Consider the following 25,121-nt stretch of genomic DNA (forward strand, 5'->3'; position numbering starts at 1 on the left):
CCAAAACGAGTCTCCACATTTCAAAAAATTAGGGCCAGGTACCACCAAAATGGCATCAAGTGGCCCACAATAAAATTTGGAGAATGGCAATATCAATGCAGCATACTGAAAAGTAAATTGTCTACTCAGAGCAGTCCACTACTGGGGTGGAAAAGTCCTTGGAGATCTATGACTTCATCTTGATGAAAGTTAGGTGGTCTACACTTTCAGGGGACAGTCGGATGTGCTTATCCGTCAGGATGTCGCCAGCAGCGCTGAAGACATGTTCTGAAAAAATGCTTGCTGCCGGACATGACAAAACCTCCAAGGCATGACTGGCAAGCTCAGGACATTCTTCCATTTTTTTGAAGCCCAAAATGCAAAAGGGTCCAACTTCTCCCTTCCTGCCAATGGCATGGATATTGAACTCTAGATACTCCTGCACCATCCTCTCCAATCGTTCACTACGTGTCAAAATTGTACTCATTTATACTGGTGGATAGGCTGGTTGAAAAAATTGGTGAAACGTTTCCAAGAAATTGCTGACACAAACATTAGCAGAAGCAATGTATGGTGACGACTCAACGTCCCCCCGGTTTGTTAGTGTAGATTTGTCATGCGTACGGTGTCCCTCAGTACTGTGTTGGGGAAAATCAGTCCTAAGATTGTATACAAGCAGCTTTTTTTTTTTTTTTTGGCTACTCCAGCATGCGTCCCTGTCCAGGGCAGGAAGTATCTGTCTAAACTTACTGTTGAACCGCGGATCCAACAGTGTCGCAAGCCATTATTTGTCGTTAATTCAAATCCTAACAATACGGGCATCATATTGCAGATAGTGCAGCAAGAAGGCGCTCATGTGTCTGTGTACATGAGGCTCAAGTCCTTGTGTTGCGGAGAGAGAACATTTCCACTTGCTTCCTCCGTTCTCTCCCGCCAACCTGGGACAACAGAAAGGGAAATCATTTCTTCCTTATCTCCTGACTGTTCTGTGCCCAACACCTCTTCATCCTCATCTTCCTCCATTTGTTCCTCAGCTCCTGCATCTTCACCACCAGTTTGTCTGGTACCATTAGCTCCTCTGTCGCTCTACTCCACCTTGACATGCCACCTGGCTGTGTGACTAGAGTCCGGACCTTTTGAGATCTTCATCCCCTTTCCACGTCCTCCTATTCTTGCTCCTCCTCTTCCTGTGGTACCACCACCTCATCCTGTAGATTTTTCCAAGTTTTCTCCAGCATGTAGATGAGTGGAACAGTGATGTTGATGACTGCATCGTCAGTGCTAACCATCTTGGTAGCCATTTCGAAACTGTGAAGGAGGGTGCAGAGGTCCTTGTTCTGTGCCCACTCTGGAACATTCATTTGCACCACATTCAGCTTGCTTTGAGTCACTATACGCATCTTTACTATGCCAGGGCTTGTCGCTGCTGCCACAGTCGCTGCAACATGTGCAGAGTGGAATTGCACTGTGTTGGCATATTGCATATGAAACGGTTAACCGGTTGTCCAAAAGACCTCTGTAGCGATGCTAGTAGATGAGCCGTGGGGTGAGAATGGCGGAAGTGAGCACACAGCGACCGTGCCTTGTGAAGCAGCTCATCCAGGCCGGCATAGTGGCGTAGGAATTGCTGGACAAGGTTGAGGATGTGAGCAAGGCATGAGTGTAGAGCCACCACCAGGTTTGCACACTGCCTTCCCTGGCTCCAGGTTTAGCAAAGACATCCATTGGTCAAACTCGGCTTGCATAGCTGTCTACAACTCTTCAGCTGTGTGACTTGCATCTCCAAGGCATTTTAATTTAAACACTGCCTAATGGCGGAGAGCCCTGGCAGTGCAGTACAGAGTTGGGGGGAAGGGGGGAGTTGAACTGTTACAACATTAAGGAAGAAGTCGAGGGTGCAGCTGGAGGCCCTAGAGGAGTTGGATGAGGCAGAAGCATTGGATGAAGAGGTGCAGGCAGAAGTTTGTCCCAAGTCTTGAAATCCACAAGACTTGGAGTAGCCCCATCCCCCGCCTGGCCTCGCAGCCACCAGAGTCACCCAGTGGCCAGTGAGGGAGATGTAACGCCCCTGGCCATATTTGCTCGTCCAGGTGTCAGTAGTGATATGCACCCTGTCAGTGTTTCTCAAGGTACAAGTAATGTCTGCGACATGCTAATGTATCGCAGGCACAGCTTTCTTTGAAAAGTAGTGGCGATTGGGAAACTGATAATAGGTGTCTGCAACGGCCATCAGCTTGCAGCAACCATCTATATCCACCAGCATTTCCGTGGCCAACAAATGGGAGATGGTCAACTTCAAACGGGATGTGTTGAATAAAATAATCTTTTCAATGACCACACCTGCGGGACTGAGGGCTGGCTGCTGTACTGACAGAGGGTGGATTAGGATGTACCCGACAAACTGCTGCACTGTGAAGGAGGTGCAGGCTGAGATGTTCTGGTGGGTTTACAAACAAGTGGTGTGCTCGGTGTCTGTAATCAGTCCAGAGAAACAGTTGTGGCTGAGGATGCAGCGCTTGTCGGGCTTGCAGCCCTCAGTCTCTGTGGGAACATGCTACTGACTCGCCCCCTGGGCCTTGGGGCACTCGGATCCGGGCAATAGGGGGAACGATGGGAGTAGTAGTGGCAACCCGGTTCCGTGGCTCAGGGTGGTCAGGCCAATGGTAGTCTGCTACGTTCTGCTGATAATGTCCGACTACGCCACCCGTGGATTTGCGGTCATTAGGAACCGCCGCTGCAGGGCAGACCGCTGGGGCTGATGATATATGCAGCTGGGATGGTGTGACTCCCCACGGGAAGAGTGCGGCCCCAGGGCAGTATAATGGATGGTGGGAGCAATGGTAGTGAGAGTCCCGGTGCCGATAGTGCTGGAGGAGCAAGGAGCACACAGACAACAAGTTGCAGTCCAGGGTCTTTACTAAAATAGGTAAACTGACCCATAAACAGTCCCAGCTAGGAGGGGACCTGGATGTCTGAGAGCAACGGGGAAATTGGCCCTGGTCAGGGTGAGGTTGTAGGCCTACCGTGCTTTCTGCGCTCCTTCTGGCTATCTCCTCGTTATAGGGTAACAGCCCACGCTTCCGAGCTTTCCGTGTATTCTCGCCTGTATGGCCTGCGACGTGGGTTCCTTTCTGCTCCCAGCCTTGTACGGCTTTACTGGTCCCTTCGGTTGTGGCAGGGCCTCCAGGCTTCTTAGGCCAAGGAATATACAGTCCCTTGCGGACTGGTTCTCTGCTGGAGGATGTAGAATCCTCCCAGCCTCAGACACCAAAGTCTGGTAAAGTCAGTCTCTTATCTGCCAAGACAGGCTTGCTTCGCCTCTTGTCTCTGGCTTGTGGCTCTCCTCCTGCCACACTTCCTCTTAGGTGCAGTGCAACTGTCTGTCCCTGCTCTGCTCTGGGACAAGTCTCAGTGCTGAGACAGGCCATCAAGTTCTCCCTAACCCTGCCCCCAGTACCAGCTTTTATAGGGGCAGCCAGCTCTCCCTACTGGCCTGAGACAGGAGGCATTGCATGCTAATGTTCCCCTGACTAGAGAACCTCCCCCTTGCTCTCAGACACAGCTTTAATTACACTTGTGGCATCCAGGCCAGGGTGACACACTACCTAACCTCCTTTTCAGCAGCAGAAGGGAAGGAAGGGAGACACAGATCCATTACTAGTGGGTAGGCGGAGCCCCACAGGATAGTTCACCTCAGATTAGAAAAAAGTGATGACCGGCCCCTTCAGCTTAGGCTCCTCCTACTCCCATGTCCTTCAGTCTAAAATTTGAGGTCGCAGAGGATAGTCGCTGCCTTGGCAGCTCCTCAGAAAAAAAATTTCTTTTATCATTTCCGGAGACCTGGACCCCCCGTGGTCTAGAGGTCTCAGGGGGTCTCGGCGCTGCTGGGACCCCTGACCCTCCCCTGGCAGATCTGCGTACCCCCTAAGGAGGTCCCCGCAGAAGCCTGCCGGCCCCGGGGGATACAGGGCTCTCCCTGGCGGAGACGCACACCGCTTCTGTGGGGTCCCTGCACGCTCCGCCGTGGGGGGGAGCAAAGGGCCACGGCGCCACATATCCCTGGGGGTCCCTGTGGCGCTCAGCTGGGTAAGTGCTCTCAAGGTCTGAGTGCTTCAGCGGCTGCGGCGGCAGCCACTGTTACAAGTGGTGACTGCTGTTTTGTCCTTGCAGGAAGGATATCACCGCTGCATACGGCGTTTGTGTAACTCTCTGCTAGCAGGGGAGCAGGGACGGAGGAGCCGCGGACTCCGTTAGTATGCGGCGTGGGGCGTGGCTTCGCGCCTCTCTGCTGCCTGTCATCTTAGTCTCAGGCAGGAAGCGTGCGCTGGAGCTGACCCAGCCCCTTCTTCTTCCGGGTCCTTCTGAAGGCGTCCATACTTCGTGCAGCGCCTCCTGCTCCCTGCTCTCTACACCACCAGACACCGGGAAGAGCAGTCACCGCGGCCAGCTGGTGAGTCACTTCTGCCTTTTAAGGCAGAAGATTCCTTTTTCTCACTATTGCAGCGCAGAGCACCTTACTGCTGGCCTGTTAAGGCAGACAGGGTGTGCTATATCCGGCGCTGCTACCTCTGCTGAGGAGGCTCTGGGACTCGCACATCTCTGTCCTTTTAAGTCAAAGGTGTATTGCGTGGTCAGCAGCGCTAACCCCTTCTGAACGGGGTCTGGCCTCATCAGGGCAGTTAACCCTTTCTGGATGTGCATGCTTCTGGGATCAGAGGGTGAATCACCCTAGTCTGTTAGGTTAACTTTTGCTCTGCAGGCAGCTGGGGTAGCTCTTCTCCCTCTAAGGAGGAGCTTTAACCCTTCAGTGCTTGGTGATTTTCTGTGTAGGAACAGGCTGTGGTAGCGGAATCACACATCCTCGGTTACTGTACCCATTGTAAGGGGTTATTACCGCCTTATCTGCGACGCTCGCAACTGTGTGGGGGCATGTCGTATCAGGGACTAGGGGGCGCGGACCTCTCCCCCGGTCCGCTTCAGGATCGGTCACGCGTATCTGATGCGCCGGGGTCTTCGACGGCATCAGGTTCGACACTGGTCGTGGGTCTCAGTGATGTTAAAGTGGAGGAGCTCACACGCTCCATTGACAGTCTATCTGACCTCCTGGGTCATTGGGTATCAGCTAAGTCCCAACCGACGTCACGAGGCAAGAAGCGCCACAGGCCTGTGGTGGCGCTGTCTCCTCCGCGCAGTGTCGGAGGCTTCGGAATCACCGACAAACTCTGCTGGTGAGATCTCAGATTCTGATGAAGAGGATCGGCAGGGTCGCTCTGCTTCTCTTTCGGGCCGCGTGGACTCTTTTATTGGGGCTATGCGGGAGGCGTTACAGCTGTCTGAAGAGGTGACGAGGCTCCCTGGCAAGTCGGCCCGGCTGTATCAGGAGTCGCGTCGGGCTCGTTCGACGCTGCCGGCGCACGATGAACTTAACGAGGCGGTGGAGAAGGAACTCCTGTGTCCGGATAAACGCTTCCAGGAGATGCGGTTTTTTGATGCCCCGTATCCCTGCTCCACGGAGACTATCGCTAATTGGGTTCCCTCTCCTGAAGTGGACGTACCATTGTCTCAGCTGAGCAAATCTTCTTTGCTTCCTGTTTAAAGGGAAGGCGAGTCTACAGGAACCTTTGGACAGAAGGACAGAGTTAGCGGCGAAGTCCATCTACGAGGCCGCGGGTCATGGATTCCGAGCGGCCTTGGGGGCCATGTGGGCTGGTGAGGCTTCTCTGCGGTGGTTGGATCAGCTGCGGACGGCGTGGCAAGATGGGACTCCGCTGTCTGAGGTGGAAAGGCTCTTCCAGCTGTTGGAAGAGGCGGCCCGATATGGCAGGGACGCAGTGCGGGATACTACTTCGGTTCTGTCCAGGGCTCAATCCTCGGCCATCACAGTCAGGAGAGCACTGTGGCTTAAACAGTGGACTGGAGACGCAGTATCCAAACAAGGTTTGTGGAGTCTGACGTACAAGGGCGGTCAGCTTTTTGGTTCGGACCTCACGGAGCTGATGGCCAAGGACAAGGATACGGCTTTGCCGCAGCGGAAAGCAGCGGCTTCTACATCTGGCAAGTCAAGTGCCGGTAGTGGTTGTCGGTACTTTCGGCCCAGGGGACGGTTCGGTCAGCCCTCTTGGAGATCGGGTCGTCCCTCGTCTTCCAGAAAGACAACCCAGAAATACAGTACACCCTGGAAACATTTCCGTCAGGACAAACGGGAGGTTGACAAAAAGCACGCTAAGGCGGACTGACGCCAGGAACCCACTCGAGGGCTCTCGGGTGGGAGGTCATCTGCTACAATTTGGGTCGGTTTGGGCGTCCCACGTATCGGACACCTGGGTGACGCGGGTTATGTCGGCAGGCTATTTCATAGTTTCATTCTCGACCCCCGGACAGGTTTCGTCAGTCTCACATCCCGTCCAAGCCCAAGCTGACTGCTGCGGGAGGTCGACTCTCTTCTGCAGCAGGGTGTGGTGGTTCCGGTTCCGCCGGAGGACCGGGGAAGGGGGTTTTACTCCAACCTTTTTGTGGTCCCCAAAAAGGAGGACAAGTTTCGCCCCATTCTGGACCTCAAAGAATTGAATTTTCATGTTCGTACCCGGAAATTCCGTATGGAGTCTCTTCGCTCTGTCGTGGCGGCCCTGTCACAGTACTATTTCTTGGTGTCAATCGACATCCGCAACGCCTATTTGCATGTCCCTATCGGCAGGGCTCACCAGCGCTTCCTGCGTTTCGCCATAGGTCAGGCCCATTACCAGTTTGTGGCCCTACCATTCGGGTTGGCCTCGGCGCCCAGGGTTTTTATAAAGATTCTGGCGCCGCTCATGGCGCTCCATCGAAGGCAAGGAGTTACGATTCTCCCCTACCTGGACGACCTGTTAATTGTGTCGCCCACAGCGGAGGTGGCGGTGACAGCTCGCGATCTCTCCCTTCAGCACCTGGAGGACTTCGGGTGGCTGGTCAATTGGAAGAAGTCGTCATTGGAGTCGTCGCAGTCAATCCTGTTCTTGGGGATGCTTTTCGACACGGTATGGGCAGTGGTGTCCCTGCCTCCGGACAAACAAGCGAACCTTCGTCACAATGTCCAGGCTATGAGGTTGGCGATGGCAATGTCCCTTCGGAAGTGTATGCGCCTTCTGGGTCTGATGGTGGCGGCAATGGAAGCGGTACCGTTTGCACAATTTCATTCCTGGGGTCTCCAAAATCTTATTCTGACCCGTTGGGATCGATTGGCGGCTTCGCTGGATCGCTGTCGGTATCTCCCGCAGGGTGCGAGAGTCTCTTGGATGGTGGTTACGTCCGGAGGCTTTATCCCTGGGGAAATCCTTCCTCCTCCCACGGTGGTCGGTCATTACCACCGATGCCAGCCTGACTGGCTGGGGGGGGTTTGGAACGATCTCTGGGTTCAGGGGGTCTGGTCGTCAGAGGAGTCGTCTCTGCCTATCAACATCCTGGAGTTGAGAGCAATATTTCTCTGCCTCCGACATTGGACAGTCCCTTTGAGCGGTCTGCCGGTCCGGATTCAGACGGACAATGCGACAGCTGTCGCGTATATCAACCATCAGGGAGGGACGAGGAGTTCCAGACTCATGATGGAGGTCTCTCGGATCCTGGTATGGGCAGAGTCCAGGGTTCCAGCCATCTCCGCGATTCACATCCCAGGAGTGCTGAATATCACGGCGGACTTCCTCAGTCGCGAGCAGGTGGATCCCGGAGAATGGAGTCTTCATCCGGAAGTTTTTGCACTGCTGTGCTCCCGCTGGGGGACTCCCCAAGTGGACTTGATGGCATCCAGGCTGAACGCCAGGATTCCGACGTTCACGTCCAGGTACAGGGACCCGGAGGCTGTGGCGGTAGATACTCTAGTAGCCCCGTGGGACCATTTCGAGCTGATCTACATGTTTCCGCCGGTATCCTTGCTTCCTCTGGTGATCCGGCAGATCAAACTCGAACGAATTTTGGCGATTTTGGTGGCGCCGGATTGGCCGCGGAGGGCGTGGTATTTAATGCTGGTCTCTTCTGGCGGCGCCTCCGTTTCCACTGCCTCTTCGCCCGGACCTGTTAACCCAAGGGCCCATTCGCCATCCGGACCTGAAGTCACTTCGTTTGACGGCGTGGCACTTGAGACCGAGATCTTGACCCGTCGGGGGTTTTCGGCCGAGGTCATTGCCACCTTGCGGGCGGCCAGAGGTCCAGCTACGACTAGCATTTATCACAGAACTTGGGAGGCCTTCTATTCGTGGTGTTCTGGATCGTCAAGGAACCCGAGGGTTTTTTCCATTCCCAACGTCTTGGCTTTTCTGCAATGTGGTTTGGCCAAGGGTCTGGCGGTTGGTACCTTGCGGGGTCAGGTATTTGCACTATCCGTGCTTTTTCGGAAGGCTATTGCCTCGCGCAGGGATGTGCATTCGTTTTTTCGTGGGGTTGCACGTCAGTTTCCGCCTCGGAGGGCGTTTGTGGCTCCTTGGCGGCTCAATCTAGTCTTGGGGGCTCTTCAGCATGGACCGTTTGAGCCTATGGATTCAGCTACGCTTTACTTGCTTTCTTGGAAGGTGGCCTTCCTGGTGGAGGTCACCTCTTTGAGAAGGGTTTCTGAGTTGGCGGCACTGTCTTGCTCGCCCCCTTTTCTGGAGTTCCACTCAGATCACGTGGTGCTTCGTACCCATTGCGATTTTCTGCCTAAAGTGGTGTCGCGTTTCCACGTCAATCAGGACATTGTGTTGCCCTCCCTCTGTCCGAAACCGAAGAGTCCAAAGGAGCGGGCCTTGCACGCGTTGGATTTGGTGCGGACGTTGAAGTTCTATCTTACAATCACGCAAGGGTTTCGGAAGTCGGACACTCTTTTTGTGATTCCTGCTGGTCGTCGGCGTGGTGTGCGGGCTTCCAAGGATACTATAGCTCGGTGGATACGTTCGGCTATCCTGGAGGCGTACCAGCTCAAGGGCGAGCCTTGTCTGGTTAAGGTTCGAGCTCATTCCACGAGAGCTGTTGGTTCGTCGTGGGCTTTTCGTCAGGGGGCCTCGGCAGCGCAGCTCTGCCGGGCGGCTACCTGGCGCTCCGTTCACACTTTTACTAAATTTGATAAAGTGGACGTGAGTGCTTCCGCCGATGCGGCCTTGGGACGGAGGGTCCTGCAGGCGGCGGTTTTAGGTTATCTCTTTATCTCGTTTTCGGCTCTTGTTGCGCGCTTGCCTAAGTTGTTGGGGTGTTGGCGATTCTGCCACGGTTTCCCACCCTTGAGTTCTGGACTGCTTTGGGACGTCCCCCTAGTAATGGATCTGTGTCTCCCTTCCTTCCCTTCTGCTGCTGAAAGACGGATTTTGGTAAGACCTTACCTGTAAAATCCTTTTCAGCGAAGGAAGGAAGGGAGACACAGCACCCTCCCATGGCAGAAGTGTATTATTGTTTTCCAGATGCGGCGCGACTCCTCTCTGATGGCGGTCATCTGGGCTGGGGTCGGCGATCTAGGGCTCTGTTCCAGCATTGCCAGCTCATCGCAGTTGTCAGGTCCAGTGAGTAGTGCCTGGGACTGTGTGTTTTTTCTGTTATATGCATAACCTGTTCTCTCGCATTTCTGAATTTTCGGAGGGGGTTGTGTTGTTCCGCTGGTGTTGTCTGCTCTTCCTTAGCTTGTGTACGGACTGAAGGACATGGGAGTAGGAGGAGTCTAAGCTGGAGGGGCCGGTCGTCACTTTTTTCTAATCTGAGGTGAACTATCCTGTGGAGCTCCGCCTACCCACTAGTAATGGATCTGTGTCCCTCTTCCTTCCTTCGCTGAAAAGGATTTTACAGGTAAGTTCTTACCAAAATCTGTCTTTTTTCCTCCTCTGCTGAGCTGGTCAGCTGCGTTACTCTGGGCTCATTCCAAGTCAGATCTAAAACCTCATCATCCGCTCTGTTGTCCAACTCCTCGCCATGAGTCGCCCTCCTACACTTGCTGCTCTGAACGTACAGTGCGGGTTTTCCTCAGGTATCTGACTCTCATCATCGCCATCAACTCTACCCCGGGGGGTTAACGTCTGGCAACCAGGGTTTTGATTTCTGCTAGAACCTAATTTCCTCTATCTCCAGAGAAAGATTGCAAAAGATTTTGGGCATCGGTTCAGATGCTTTCCTCCTCTGGAGTATGTTTGGAGCAGACCTCTGATGCCCATGGAATATAATGTGTGAACATCTCAGCAGAAGCCGTCATCTGTGTTTCCCCAGTCATTTGTGCGGTTGGAGACTTGTGAGTGTGACACATGGGTAATTGGGGCGCCACCTCTGAGGACTGTACTGTTTGATGATGGGGTGGAGGAACAGGACAGGCCACTTGATGCAGTGGTTTCCATTAACTGTAGCAAAAGCTCTTTCTGGGCCTCATCCACAACTCGTATTTCTCTGCTGCTGGCAAACAGAGACTGGAGTAGGCCATCCAGTAACAGAAGTTGTCACTTCGCTTGGGATACGACGATAAGCCAATGTTTGGTTACTACTGCTTTCAGTAATATTACCAGTAGCACCTACCCCCACATACACCTCCAACACCAAGACTAGTTCCCCTTTACAATAAACTTTTTCCCCTTCCCCTTTCCACCACGACCTCCGGATTAGGGATGGGCAAACTGTTTGGGTTCGTGACCGGGGTTGCGGCGATAAAGTAAGCCAATAGTTAATAATGTTAATATACTTACCGGGTGCGCATTCTCTCTTCCTGGTGTGACGCATCGCTCCGTCACTTCCAGGCCGCACCTTATCATCTTGGTGTATGTAATTGGCTGTGGCAAGTCACGTGACTATTCTCCCTGGAATTGACACAGCGTCGCGGCACAGCTGAACGGGATAACGCGGACATGGTAAGTATAATCAGCCTGATTATTAGCCATTAACTTGCTTTAACACTGCAACCCCAGTCACGAACCCAGGTAAAAACCACAAGTTCACCCATCCCTACTCAGGATTTCCCACTCGGCTTTTCTGCACACAGATTTGGTAAGCACTTGTTTGAGGCCAAATTCAACCTTTTTAGGGGAAACTGATGGATATGGCAATCGCTTCCTGAATGCAAAAAAAACCGCAGCTTTGGCAACACACACAGGTTTAGGAATTACACTTGTTCTCGGCACAAAATGCTAAAAAGCGATGGAGTACTAGCTATCTAATTGTGTAACGCGGATGGAGCTGTACGGAGTGCAGCAGCAATGTGTCTAACCAGTAACACTGAAAATGGTGGCGACTGCAAATGTCTGCTTCTTATATCCCTACAGACGTGATTTTGGTATCTAAAGAAACAGCCATAAAATGACACAAGCCCTTGTGTCTTCAACTTATGGATGTTTTATTCGCCCTGATTGGCGGCTGACCTGCAACATGCACACAGAAAATGCCGTGCAAGAGAAAAAAAATAGTCTGACACTACTGTTCCCACACCCCTCCTCTCAACAAACACATGCAAACACATCCCACCCGCTATCCTACCCGTTATCCTACACAGTCAGAAGGTAGAAGAAAAGCATCACTTAAACGCAGTAATGCTTTTTTTAATCCGATCACTCACTGAGCAAACCTTTGTTCGCTGACTTTTTTGGAAATTGGTCTGGTCTGACCAACCCAAACTGAATCGGCCATGTTCTTGCCGAATCTGAAATGGGCAAACACGTTCGAGCAAAGTTCACTCATCACTATCCAGGATGTCTTGTGACGGCTGAGAGTCAAGACTCCTATAGTAAATAACTGCAGCCCCTCCTCCTGATAGCATTGTGTTCCAGTACAGGTGAGGGATGATGAAGAAATGTAATTGCAACCCTGGTCTCCTGTGACATCCTGTTCTTTGACAAGACAAAGTGAAGGAATTCCCTCTCTCCCCTCGCCGCCACCCCCCCCCCTCCTCAACCCCAAAAAAGGGGGGGTTAGCTAGATAAGTATAAGTGTTTTGTTAGTTTAGAGTAAAGGTAGTTACATTGATAATGGTTTAAAAATAGATATTTTGAAATGAAATGTTGGGTACTGGCCCACACATTTTTAAGCAAATCTTCATTATTGTGGTGCTCTGGACCTTTTTTGGTCATGCATAGGTTAGAACGGTTATCCACTACTTGGAGACCGTTTCAGCACTGTCTCTCCTGGAGCTCTTGTAACATTGCTTGCAGGGAGGTATTGTGTGACATATCCAGTGTCCACTGCTGTTACTTCAGGTTTCTGATTTCTTAGGAGGGGTGAGTGAAGCGGTTGCTAATTGAACACATTGGATGTCATGCAAGCACTGGGAGAGCCATTGCTGACCTCTGGAACAGTGCCAGAAATTATGTAGGTATTATTTTGTTGTGGGTAAATTTAGAAACTGAGAAGGGGTTGGCTGAGTAGAGGACAGCCCCTTTAAATATTAGATACAAGTAATAGTTTAGTTAATTTGTAACTTTCTTTAAAATATTATGTTTAGATGCTGACATAAAGTTGTGTGACTTTCATCGGGAGAAAGCTTGGACAGAATGGGTTAACCAAAAAGTGCATGGTGTTCATGAAAATAAAAAAGAAGTTCTGGCCTTGCTTCGGGGCATAGCTCTTGCTTCTTCAAGAGAAGAACATGATACAGCCTTGGCTACTCTAACATCTAGCAATGTCTGGAAGAGAAATAAGATGTTGAGAATGTGGTTCTCACATAAATGGCTACCGGATATAAAGGTAAACCAACAAATATCTTTTGATTTTAGATTTATTGATACTATAGATTTATTTTATGGGTCATTATGATTATATTAATATCCAATATTTCAAATCTGATTGAAAATACTACCTAATCACAGGCAAGTAAATTTTTACTCAAAACAACATATATTTTTTGCATCAAGTACAAAGAAACATAGTTTTTACAATATGCAGAGCAGGGTTAAAGGCTTGCTTGGCATAACAAGCTGTATGTTATCTATATCTTGTAAGTAAAATCTGTCTTCATAACACCATTTTTTTATTTTTAATTGTTACTTTATAGGGCTGCTTTGCCGTATCAGTATGCTCTAACATGATTTTTTTTTTCTTACAAGAAATGGGCACATGTGTATCGTACTGGGACACAACAATTTGGAATCAATACCAACAATGGTCTAGAAAGGCAACATCAGACTTTGAAGCATTCTTATCTATCAAGTCTGAAAAACTGTAATTTAAGCCAGTTGATCCGTGTTCTGCATTTTGAATTTTTCACAGATATGTATCAAAAGTAAGTCCTTTTCAGTACTTTTTAGTGTATGCCTGTAATCATACATATCATGAACTTAACCTTACCAATAGTGTTAAATATTTTTTAGCTGTTTTCTTCTCCCATTTACCTGCATTTTTTCACATAGGTTTTTTTCTAGTTAGTAAATCAATTTAATCTTTGAATATTCCTTTTTAAAGGGATCCTGTCATCAGATCCATGATGCCCGAACTGCAGGCAGCATACATGATACTGGCTAGATTATATTGCAGATGTGTTATCTTACTCCAGGATGTTGCAGCATTTCTTAGTAACTCTGAAAAGCATGCTGGGAACCACGTGTCTCAGATTACAAGTGCAAACAGCAGGTCCTTCCCCAAACTATTCTCCCTGTCCTGCTCTGTATGACTGACAGGTCTCTCCCTATCAGTTTTTGAAGTGTGATGTACAGAAGCTTTCTGTGGACAGACGTGCTTCAAGCACTTGTCATCTAAGACACATGGTACCAGCATGCTTTACAGAGTTACTATGAACCAAGATATCTACAATATAATGTAGCCAGTATCTTTTATGCTGCCTGTGATTCAGGCATCATGGATCGTATTTCGGGTTGCCCATTACTTAAAGCACAATTTATCTTTTTTTTTTTTTTTTTTAACAGTACAGTGGTGCTTAAATGCAAGGCCTCTGGCTCCAGTCTTTACACTCACCTGCCTCAGTTTTCATCTGTTTCCAGCGTTACTACAGTTAGTGGAGATTTGGGATCTGCCAGCAGCTCCAGTTTTTTATGGGGTTGCTGTAGGTCACAAATCAATACATCTTTACGAGAGCCTAGATCTGCCTCTCATACTGCATTGAACACTTGTGAGGTTACTTCGGACTTCTATACAAAAGATGTTGCCATAGGAGTGACGCGGCACTTAAAGGATGAAGCCACGGGTCGGGAGGGTAAGTATAAGACAAGAGGCAGGGGAATTAAATTTAAAGCACCACTCCAGTGGTGCAATAAATAAAAAAAAAAAAGCATGGAATGTTGCTTTAAAGCCAGAAACACACTGGGTGAAATGCATGTGAGATACTCCCACGAGTCTCACATGCCTCAACTGGCACGACCACCGGCTCTCTGGACAGGATCGGGTCAGCAGCTTTACAGAAACACATGCACCTGATACACTCCTGTCCAGAGAGCTGGCGGTCGTGCCAGGTGAGGCATGCGAGACTCTTGCGAGTATATCGCATGCATTTTGCCCAGTGTGTCTCCAGCTTTAAGGGGTTGTCCACTTGTAGGACAACCACTTCTTATTCTCCATGTGCGCACCCATCTAAAAAGAAAAAAATACCCTTGGGCCGGCACTGTTCAAGCGATGTCAGAACGATCCTTCCTGGAGCCTAGATGACATTGTTATGACAAGCAAGGTCCGAGACTAGTCACCTCCACCTTCATTCTCCTTGCCTTGGTATGCAGGAGCAATTGATATGAAGTGGGTGGCAGATGCAGAGTTCACTTAAGAATTTGAAGGTGGGGAGAAGGAAACTGGTGATGATTGGTTGTGAAGCTCACATGTCATAAAAATGGCACCTGGGCTATGGAAACGCGAGTTCGGACATCACTGGAACCGGACTGGCACTAGAGGGGAGTATAGGCTTTATTATTCTGGGGTTGAACATGGGGAGTGAGAAGGAGTAGTCCAAGCATTGGACAACCACTTTATGCAAAACCAAGAATGGGACCAAAAAGTCCAAAATATAATGCTTTTTTTTTTCACATAATTTTTGAAGGCTATGTTTTAAAACTTCATTTATTACTATTAAACAGGTTCTTGTATTTGTTTTTGTTTGTTTTTAAATGACAAAACAAAAAATGGGTGTATAGATACCCCAGAGTGAGTGTTTCAACTTCAAATTATTTTTTTTTTCTGTTTGTTGTAGCAGACTAATGAAATTAGAATTTTGTTTTAATCACATGAATATCCACATCATCCATTGGCAAATGATAGATTTTGAAGCCACAACCTCTCTACTGATGCACTGTACAGCCAGCTGTCAGTCAGTGTCGGGATGTGTTTACAGCCACTGCGCACTATTTACTGATGCACTGCTAAGGAAACATCTTCAGTTGTTCATGGCTAGGGATGGGCGAACTGTTTGGCTTTACCCGGGTTCGTGACCGGGGTTACTCCGTTAAAGCAAGCAAATAGTTACTACACCTAATATACTTACTGGGTAGGCGTTCTCTCTTCCTGCTGTGAAGAATCGCTGCGTCACTTCTGGGCCGCCCCTTATCTTCTGAGTGTATGTGATTGGCTGTGGCCAGTCACGTGACTATTCCCCCCGAAAGTGATGCAGCACCGCAGCAGAGCTGGAAGACAACGCAGACTCGGTAAGTATAATCAGTATGGTTATTAGCAGTTTGCTTTAACAAAGCAACCCCGCTCACAAACCCGGGTAAAACCGAGCAGTTTGCCCATCTCTACTCACAGCAGCAGGGCTTTCAGTGCGGCTTCCAAACCCTATTAACCTGTCAATTCACCCTATACCTTCAGGTTAACAGCTTTTTTTTTTTTAACTGACTTGTTTTATTTTCACAGATACGTACAGATGAATTTAACGAGTTCTGACTATTACCGAAAATACGTCGTAGAAGTCCCATCGTTTTTAAAAAATCGGCCTCGTGGATTCATTGACCATGTAATGCAGCGTTACTACAGTGGCCTTGATTTGTCACACCTTAAATGTTTGGACTCTGATAAGGGACTTTTTGAAGTTAAAAGCGAGTCTGCAATTGACTTAGAAAAAATGCATACTGTTTGTGTTGGATTGGATGGGCCCACTTGCACATGCAAAGACTGGCAGAAATTTCTGCTACCATGTAAACACATGTGTTTAATTTTGCGTGTTGCAAATTGGCAGTGGCATGACATTAATCCAGCATACTCTGAAAACCCCCTTTTTATCCTGGATAGTGATTGTTTTGTGGACACAAACACTAGGCATTGTGACAATGGTTTACAAGAACACGAGTGTAGACCACAAAATAGTGTCCGTTCAGATCCAACACTGCACGAATTGCCCTCTAGGAGGAGAAATCGGCTGACCTATTTGATTCGCCATTGTGTCAAAGTGTTAAAAAGATTTATAGACTCAGTATATCTTTTGGACAATCAAGACTTTGTGAAACATCTCACTGTTGAATTAAGTAATTTGTATTTACAATTACGGGAACAAATCCCCCAAGAAGGTGGCTTGCCACTGAAACCAGCACCAAAAATAACAGTCTCAAAAGCTATACAGGAGCTTCCTGTAAGAAAATATGGGAAACAAAAAAACATGGACATTCACAGAGTAGGATCTAAGGCAGAGAATAAAACAGCTGATGTATGGGAAACTGTGAATGTAGATGGACAAGGGGCTACCCCACAAACACCCCCAACAGAAAAGCTGGATTGTGTGTGGGTCACTGTAAAGAATATAAAATTGAGCTTCAGGGATCGTGCCTTGATAACCGAGCAAGAATGGTTAGACGATAATATAATTAATGCGTGCCAGAATTTAATTATAAAAGCATGCCCTAAAGTATCAGGTTTGATGGACACAGTAGTGTTGGCCCATTCTGACATTCCTTTGGTAACTGGCAGCCATATCATCCAGATCCACCATGTTGGCGCACATTGGCTAGTTTCAGCATGTAACAACAATTCGGTCACTGTATTTAACTCATTGCACTCCTCTTCCATTTCTGACACTCTGAAAAAACAAATTTTGAAAATGTACAAACCACTTTTCCACGGCTGTAATAAAATTCTGGATGTTACAATTATGTGTTGCCAGAAACAAAATGGAGCAAATGATTGTGGGCTTTTTGCAATTGCCAATGCAGTGGCATTAGCCGAAGGTGTAGATCTAAAGAGTGTAGAATTTAACCAGGCTGAGATGCGCAGTCATCTAATTTTATGCCTAGAAAAGGGTCGTTTGGAATTATTTCCTTATGAAACCAAGCTTCGTCAGAAAATATATAAAAAAAGGTTAACTCTTACAACTTACTGCCTTTGCCACGTGTACAAAGCACATGAACATATGGTGGAATGTTCCTTGTGCAAATCATGGTTTCACTTAGCATGTGTAAATATCAAAAAAGATGACAAACTTGTTACAACAAGAAAACGCTTTTACTGTCCCATGTGCCTAGAGAATAAAAACAAAAATTTACTTTAGGTAGGGTTGGGTGTTTTTGATATAGATAGAGATTATATATATCTATCTCACACTTAGAGCTTGTCCACCTTTTGTGGCTAGTTGCTAGTTACTTTTCTTGAATTCATACGTTTATGACCTAGAAAAAAATATTTAGCAAACTAGTTGTAATTGAAAATTTTGCACTATTTATCTCTTATGGCTGCTGTATTACAGTGTCTATTGTGGCTGCAGAATAAGTTAATAAGGTCAGGCACATAAAATAAAGATTAATCAGATGTGTTGAGGACCTATTTTTGTGGTACTTACTATTATACAGTTGACACTTTATCCTCACAGACTGCACAGTTCTCCACTCCATGCAATGGCTGCTGGTGAAAGCACATGTAACTAGGCCCATCCATCAGTCTTCTCCTGTAGATTTGAAGATTACAATTGGACAAGGCTGATAGAAAGGTCTGGTCAAATGCCCGGCCTCCTCTTCAAATGTCTGTTAAATAATCATACTGTCTTCCAATGCTGACCTTAGGTTATAGCAAACTTGATGGAACTAATTTTAATTTAATATTTACGAGTTGGATTTCTTTTTCTTTGCACTTTACCACTTTAAGTGGCTTGAAATAGTTGTTTACTATTCTATTTATATATGCATATTATGTGTGTGTGTATAATATCTGTTGCACATTAACATATTCGCTACAAACAAAAACAGTAAAGGGTTTATCACATGAACAATATACACTTTAATAGGTCTTGGAATAATGATACAGGTATGTAAAATTTGGCTTTATGAAAATTTATTCAAATCCAATGACTGACTTTTATTTTTTTTTATGCCCTGACCCCCCCTGCCCACCCAAAAGTATTGATTTTGCCCCCCTAAAAAATGCACACAAAATTGCGTATAAGCTACATGTACAAGAGACCTCTTTATTGTACCCACAAATTTACACTATTATATATAAAAATGTGTTCACCAGTCATTCGGCAACATTATTGGAAATTAATTTTTGCTCCTATTCCCTTCAAAGCTTCTCTCGCTCCCTTTTGTCTTATACAAGGCTGTGGACCTTCTCTGTGAAGCGCCCAGTAGTCGTCCCCCATCATGTTCACCTTCCATCACCTTATTCCACAAGGCTGTATACAAGTCCCCAGGCCAGTCTGTAATAATTTAAAAAACAGCATTTATTCTCACTGGAGGGGCAGCCTGGTCTGTTGGGCCTTGCTGATCTGGGCACAACGCCTCCTATTTTGTGAATGGCGTCCTGGTCTGCTTCATTTGGATAACGCGTCCTATGTCATATACACAGTCTCCTCCATTGCGCTCCTGCGCAGGTGCACTTCTCTCTGCACTGCTGAGGGCAGAACAAAGTATCTTAATGGGCCGGGAAAGCTGAAAGAAAGCCGGCCTTATCCCAAGATCTATTGATGAAAATGTATTTTGTTTGGAAAAACCATTCAAAGCAGATCCTGCCTCCTTGTGTGACCTGATCCATGTGATCTCTGCCATTACTCCTGCGCACCATGACACGCAATATCAATTCAAAGTCTTCATATCTCAGAAGTCCTCCATTGATTGTGGATGATCCGTGCCATCTTAGTGTACTACATACAGACCTCATTCTAATGGCAGGAACTATGAGCAACATGTTTTGTGTAATGTTACATTTGTTTGTTACTTTTTGTATTTTACAAATGTCAGTAACTTCTTCATATAGATGTTTTTTATATGTAACTAAAATCACAGGTTACTCTGGTACAAACGTTTTGCCTTTGTCAATGTTTTGTTATTTATATTTTTTTTAATTAAACAGTTTGAGAGAAGCTTGTTGTGGCATTAATGACCAGTAACTGATAGAGATCAAACTATCAAGGTGTATAAACGTTATATTTTCAAAAAATCCAGAAGTATCTACACAAATGTCCACAATAATAGATCTGCAACAATGTGGATCGTGTTCCTCCTGCAGACTATTTTATTAGGTCACAGCAGTGTTTCTTTGGCAATCTTGGTGCATCACAACCTTCTGTGGTGGTTTTGCATTCCAGGTGGCCTGGAGAACTAAATTTTTAGTGGTCACTGTGACGGGGTGTGTGACAGAGCAGGAAGGGACACCAGGCCGATGATCAAATAAATCTCGTTGGATTGAACAGGGAAAATGGAACAGCACGAATGAAGGTAATTCTGCTAGTCCGCAAAGAGTCCATAACAGCAGAAACAAGTCCGGGGGTGTCTCCCGGTAATCCGACGCCAGGGAAAATATAGAAATAGTCCTTGGATGAGTTCAATGGGTCCAGCAGATGAGGGACACAACACAATCCCACATGGCAACTTCTATCAATCCACACACGCCACGAGGATCTGGCCGCAGCCTGAGACCCTCCAGCGTTGGGAGTCACCACGCAACTGACTGGGCCAAATATGAGTCTATTGTTCTGTCTACTGGGATCAGCCTCTGGATGGGGGAAGGGTTCACATCCACTAGATGCAACAAGAAATGTTGACCTAGGCCTGATTACATTACAGTCCATGAACACAGGCCGAGTGAGGGACGTGCTGTTAGTCATATTGGATAAAACATAAGTTGCTGAGGTTAGGACCACCAGGGACCCCAATGTTACTTAGGAAAGACTGTCCATGTTTAATTAAGTAATTTTCACGTATACATAGCACAGGTCTGTCCATCCATTCATGGATTCTGTATGGGACTAATAAAAAATAGGCCATCACAGCACTCGGCTATGTCATTTATGTACAGTACAGACCAAAAGTTTGGACACACCTTCTCATTTAAAGATTTTTCTGTATTTTCATGACTATGAAAATTGTACATTCACACTGAAGGCATCAAAACTATGAATTAACACATGTGGAATTATATACTTAACAAAAAAAAAAGTGTGAAAAAACTGAAAATATGTCTTATATTCTAGGTTCTTCAAAGTAGCCACCTTTTGCTTTGATGACTGCTTTGCACACTCTTGGCATTCTCTTTGAAGAACCTAGAATATAAGACATATTTTCCGTTGTTTCATACTTTTTTGTTACGTATATAATTCCACATGTGTTAATTCATAGTTTTGATGCCTTCAGTGTGAATGTACAGTTTTCAAAGTCATGAAAATACAGAAAAATCTTTAAATGAGGTGTGTCCAAACTTTTGGTCTGTACTGTACATAAATGCATACAAAATATTAACTACTCGAGCTAAATTGCTGCGTTATCACCTTAAAAGAACTATGCACCTGATTAATGTTCATGCCAGTCTTGATGAGAGGGCGGGGGTGAAGAACGCAGCATACAAACAAACTCCGAGGGGATGGTGAGTTGAACCCTCTCCTCCCTCTTTTTTGCCTTTAATGCAAAGCATCAATAATAGGGCCTAGAACTCAGCAGTATCTTTATCTCATTAGATTTGAACTTAAGATGGTCCTGGCTCCAGACATCCCTCACCAGGAGATGTCAGGATACATTAGCTCTATTAAAGTTTCTACCTGGATATACCTGATAAAACAATCAAAAGACTTGTGTGTGCTAAAAAAACGTTATGAAATGACGAACGACCTCGCCGAGTTTATTCACTGTCCACACTTTCTCTTGCAGCTCTATGCCCTCATCATGTGACATACCAGCCTCCGGACCAATTGTCTCAATAAATCGCTATCTCAAGTGTGTTTTCTCCCGACGCGTTTCATCGGCCCCACCATCAGGGGAGTAAGGCCGTGCAGGGATCACCGTTTCCAGGTGACTCCCTTATAGACATTACTGCCTGCCCAAATATTATGAACCTCAGGGCAGCAACTCCCATCTAGTCACCTCTGTAGTGAGACAGAATGGAGTTGCTGTACAGAGGACATCCATATACACAGTACAGTGCACAGAAATCATGAGCCTCGGTGCAGTAACTCTGATCTAGTCACCTCTGTACTGAGACATCTAGAATGAAGTTTCTGTAAAGAGGACGTCCTTATACACAGTACATTGTGCCCACAAATCATGGACCTCAGGGCAGCAGCTCAATCTTGTCATCTCTGTGCTGAGACATATAGATTGGAGTTGCTGCAGGGTGTTTTATTATTTCTTGGCAGACATTATACAAGATTACAGCCACAATTCATTAAGAAACAAATTTTGCAAGCCAGTATTAATAAAAGGTGAGAGGTACAAAGCTGGGCCAGTTTTTTTTTTTTGGTTAACTTAAAAAAATTTTTTTTTATATTATCACTTTTCACAGTTTAAAAACTTACACAAAGCTCTGATTGTTCATGTTTGACAAAATGTTACTTTTCTTGTCTGTCCACAAGTCCTGGTCAGCCCCAGCATTTTGAAGAGCGGGTGGACATTATCATAATTTACATCACAAAAGTGGCAAAAATGATCACATAAATGTTTTATAGCTCCGCCCACTCTTCAGAAATGTCGATGCTGTGGCTGTGATTGGTGGAAATACAGTAAAAGTCAAATTCGGCCAAAACTGAACAATCAGTGCTGTGTGTAATTATTTATGTTACAAAAAGTGACAATACATACATCCATATATAATTCCTATGCCACTAGATTGGAATCTATGAGGAGCTCCTGGAATTAACGCCATTCTGGAGGTTTCAGTCATGAGCCGTCTAGATTGCATTTGATCCTATGAGGACATCGCTCCAGCAACTCCATTCTAGTCAGGTCAGCAATGAACTGTACAGAATAGAAGCTACAGGGACATCATCTAAAAACCCACTCCGATCTATACGGCTCACTAGTGAATCAGCTAGAATGGAGTTGCTCAAATGAGGTCCTCAAAAAATCCACTCCAATACAATGTTGTAAATTATGAGGACTCTGTTGCTGCGCTCTGTTATGTTTCTCCCTACGAAGATCCTCTCACTCTTTGAAAAACTCAATTCCAGTCACCTCAGCACCAAACTGTACAGTTTGGAGGCTACAGGGATATCCTCAAAATACCCACTCCGATCTAGACGGCTCTCTAGTGAATCAGCTAGAATGGAGTTGCTCAAATGAGGACCTCAAAAAATCCACTCCAATCCTATGTTGTAAATTATAAGGACTGTCGGCTGCACTCTGTTATGTTTTTCCCCACGAGGCTACACCGACTCTTTGAAAAACTCAATTCCAGTCACCTCAGCACAAAACTGTACAGAGTGAAGGCTACAGGAAGATCCTCAAAAAATCCACTCCGATCTAGACGGCTCTCTAGTGAATCAGCTAGAATGGAGTTGCTAAAATGAGGTCCTCAAAAAATCCACTGCGATCTATACGGCTCACTAGTGAATCAGCTAGAATGGAGTTGCTCAAATGAGGACCTCAAAAGATCCACTCCAATACAATGTTGTAAATTATGAGGACTCTGTTGCTGCGCTCTGTTATGTTTCTCCCTGCAAAGCTCCGCTCACTCTTTGAAAAACGCGATTCCCGTCACCTCAGCACCAAACTGTACAGTTTGGAGGCTACAGGGATATCCTCAAAATACCCACTCCGATCTAGACGGCTCTCTAGTGAATCAGCTAGAATGGAGTTGCTAAAATGAGGTCCTCAAAAAATCCACTCCGATCTAGACGGCTCACTAGTGAATCAGCTAGAATGGAGTTGCTCAAATGAGGACCTCAAAAAATCCACTCCAATCCTATGTTGTAAATTATGAGGACTGTCGGCTGCACTCTGTTATGTTTTTCCTCACGAGGCTACACCTAATCTTTGAAAAACTCAATTTAAGGCTGTGTGCCCACGTAGCGTTTTACAAGCGTTTTTGATGCGGAATTTCCGCAGCGGAAACGCTTGTAAAATGCTTGGTAACCCGCACCCCATGATCCCCAATGGGTTTCCGCAACTTCTATGCACATGCTGCGGATTTTTCCGCAGCGTTTATGCCGCGTTCAAAAATCCGCAGCATGTCATTTAATTTTGCGTTTCCGCAAGCGGAATTGCCTTTGTCCAATGCATAAAAAACGCAAGGCAATTCCGCATGTGGAAAACGCGTGATAAACGCGCGAAAAAAGCGCGATAAACGCGTGCGGAATTCCGCATGCGTTTTTCCGGGAGAGGACTTGCATTTATGCAGCAGAAATTTTCTGCTTCATAAATGCAACGTGGGCACATAGCCTCAGTCACCTCAGCTCCAAACTGTACAGAGTGAAGGCTACAGGAAGATCCTCAAAAAATCCACTCCGATCTAGACGGCTCACTAGTGAATCAGCTAGAATGGAGTTGCTCAAATGAGGACCTCAAAAAATCCACTCCAATACAATGTTGGAAATTATGAGGACTCTGTTGCTGCGTTCTGTTATGTTTCTCCCTGCAAAGCTCCGCTCACTCTTTGAAAAACGCGATTCCCGTCACCTCAGCACCAAACTGTACAGTTTGGAGGCTACAGGGATATCCTCAAAATACCCACTCCGATCTAGACGGCTCTCTAGTGAATCAGCTAGAATGGAGTTGCTAAAATGAGGTCCTCAAAAAATCCACTCCGATCTAGACGGCTCACTAGTGAATCAGCTAGAATGGAGTTGCTCAAATGAGGACCTCAAAAAATCCACTCCAATCCTATGTTGTAAATTATGAGGACTGTCGGCTGCACTCTGTTATGTTTTTCCTCACGAGGCTACACCTAATCTTTGAAAAACTCAATTTCAGTCACCTCAGCACCAAACTGTACAGAGTGAAGGCTACAGGAAGATCCTCAAAAAATCCACTCCGATCTAGACGGCTCACTAGTGAATCAGCTAGAATGGAGTTGCTCAAATGAGGACCTCAAAAAATCCACTCCAATACAATGTTGGAAATTATGAGGACTCTGTTGCTGTGCTCTGTTATGTTTCTCCCTGCAAAGCTCCGCTCACTCTTTGAAAAACTCGATTCCCGTCACCTCAGCACCAAACTGTACAGTTTGGAGGCTACAGGGATATCCTCAAAATACCCACTCCGATCTAGACGGCTCTCTAGTGAATCAGCTAGAATGGAGTTGCTAAAATGAGGTCCTCAAAAAATCCACTCCGATCTAGATGGCTCACTAGTGAATCAGCTAGAATGGAGTTGCTCAAATGAGGACCTCAAAAAATCCACTCCAATCCTATGTTGTAAATTATGAGGACTGTCGGCTGCGCTCTGTTATGTTTTTCCTCACGAGGCTACACCTAATCTTTGAAAAACTTAATTCCAGTCACCTCAGCACCAAACTGTACAGAGTGAAGGCTACAGGAAGATCCTCAAAAAATCCACACCGATCTAGACGGCTCTCTAGTGAATCAGCTAGAATGGAGTTGCTAAAATGAGGTCCTCAAAAAATCCACTCCAATACAATGTTGTAAATTATGAGGACTCTGTTGCTGTGCTCTGTTATGTTTCTCCCTGCAAAGCTCCGCTCACTCTTTGAAAAACTCGATTCCCGTCACCTCAGCACCAAACTGTACATAGTGAAGGCTACAGGAAGATCCTCAAAAAATCCACTCCGATCTATACGGCTCACTAGTGAATCAGCTAGAATGGAGTTGCTCAAATGAGGACCTCAAAAGATCCACTCCAATACAATGTTGTAAATTATGAGGACTCTGTTGCTGCGCTCTGTTATGTTTCTCCCTGCAAAGCTCCGCTCACTCTTTGAAAAACTCGATTCCCGTCACCTCAGCACCAAACTGTACAGTTTGGAGGCTACAGGGATATCCTCAAAATACCCACTCCGATCTAGACGGCTCTCTAGTGAATCAGCTAGAATGGAGTTGCTAAAATGAGGTCCTCAAAAAATCCACTCCGATCTAGACGGCTCACTAGTGAATCAGCTAGAATGGA

General features: G+C 46.6%; 1 protein-coding gene and 1 long non-coding RNA gene across 3 annotated transcripts in view; one reads left to right on the forward strand and one right to left on the reverse strand.

The window, feature by feature from the left end:
- The window catches only part of LOC141221144 (uncharacterized), a 30,882-nt gene extending 12,862 nt beyond the window's left edge, over nucleotides 1-18,020 (reverse strand). Inside the window, exons 1-2 of the long non-coding RNA XR_012289193.1 lie at nucleotides 17,639-18,020; nucleotides 15,359-15,497 (exon numbers count right to left, since the gene is read on the reverse strand). This is a non-coding gene — a long non-coding RNA (uncharacterized lncRNA). The remainder of the gene's footprint in view (nucleotides 1-15,358; nucleotides 15,498-17,638) is intronic.
- LOC141221143 (uncharacterized) overlaps nucleotides 1-19,153 on the forward strand; it is a 28,274-nt gene extending 9,121 nt beyond the window's left edge. For both annotated transcript variants that reach the window (XM_073666493.1, XM_073666492.1), the window contains 3 exons: nucleotides 12,383-12,624; nucleotides 12,984-13,159; nucleotides 15,727-19,153. In XM_073666493.1, the coding sequence (XP_073522594.1) occupies nucleotides 12,383-12,624; nucleotides 12,984-13,159; nucleotides 15,727-17,350 (2,042 nt within the window). In that variant the 3' untranslated portion in view covers nucleotides 17,351-19,153. The remainder of the gene's footprint in view (nucleotides 1-12,382; nucleotides 12,625-12,983; nucleotides 13,160-15,726) is intronic.
- Nucleotides 19,154-25,121: the final 5,968 nt, after the last annotated feature.

This window comes from Phyllobates terribilis, unplaced genomic scaffold (assembly GCF_046119375.1).
Source record: "Phyllobates terribilis strain yellow unplaced genomic scaffold, ASM4611937v1 Scaffold_321__1_contigs__length_2177432, whole genome shotgun sequence".
Lineage (NCBI taxonomy): Eukaryota > Metazoa > Chordata > Amphibia > Anura > Dendrobatidae > Phyllobates > Phyllobates terribilis.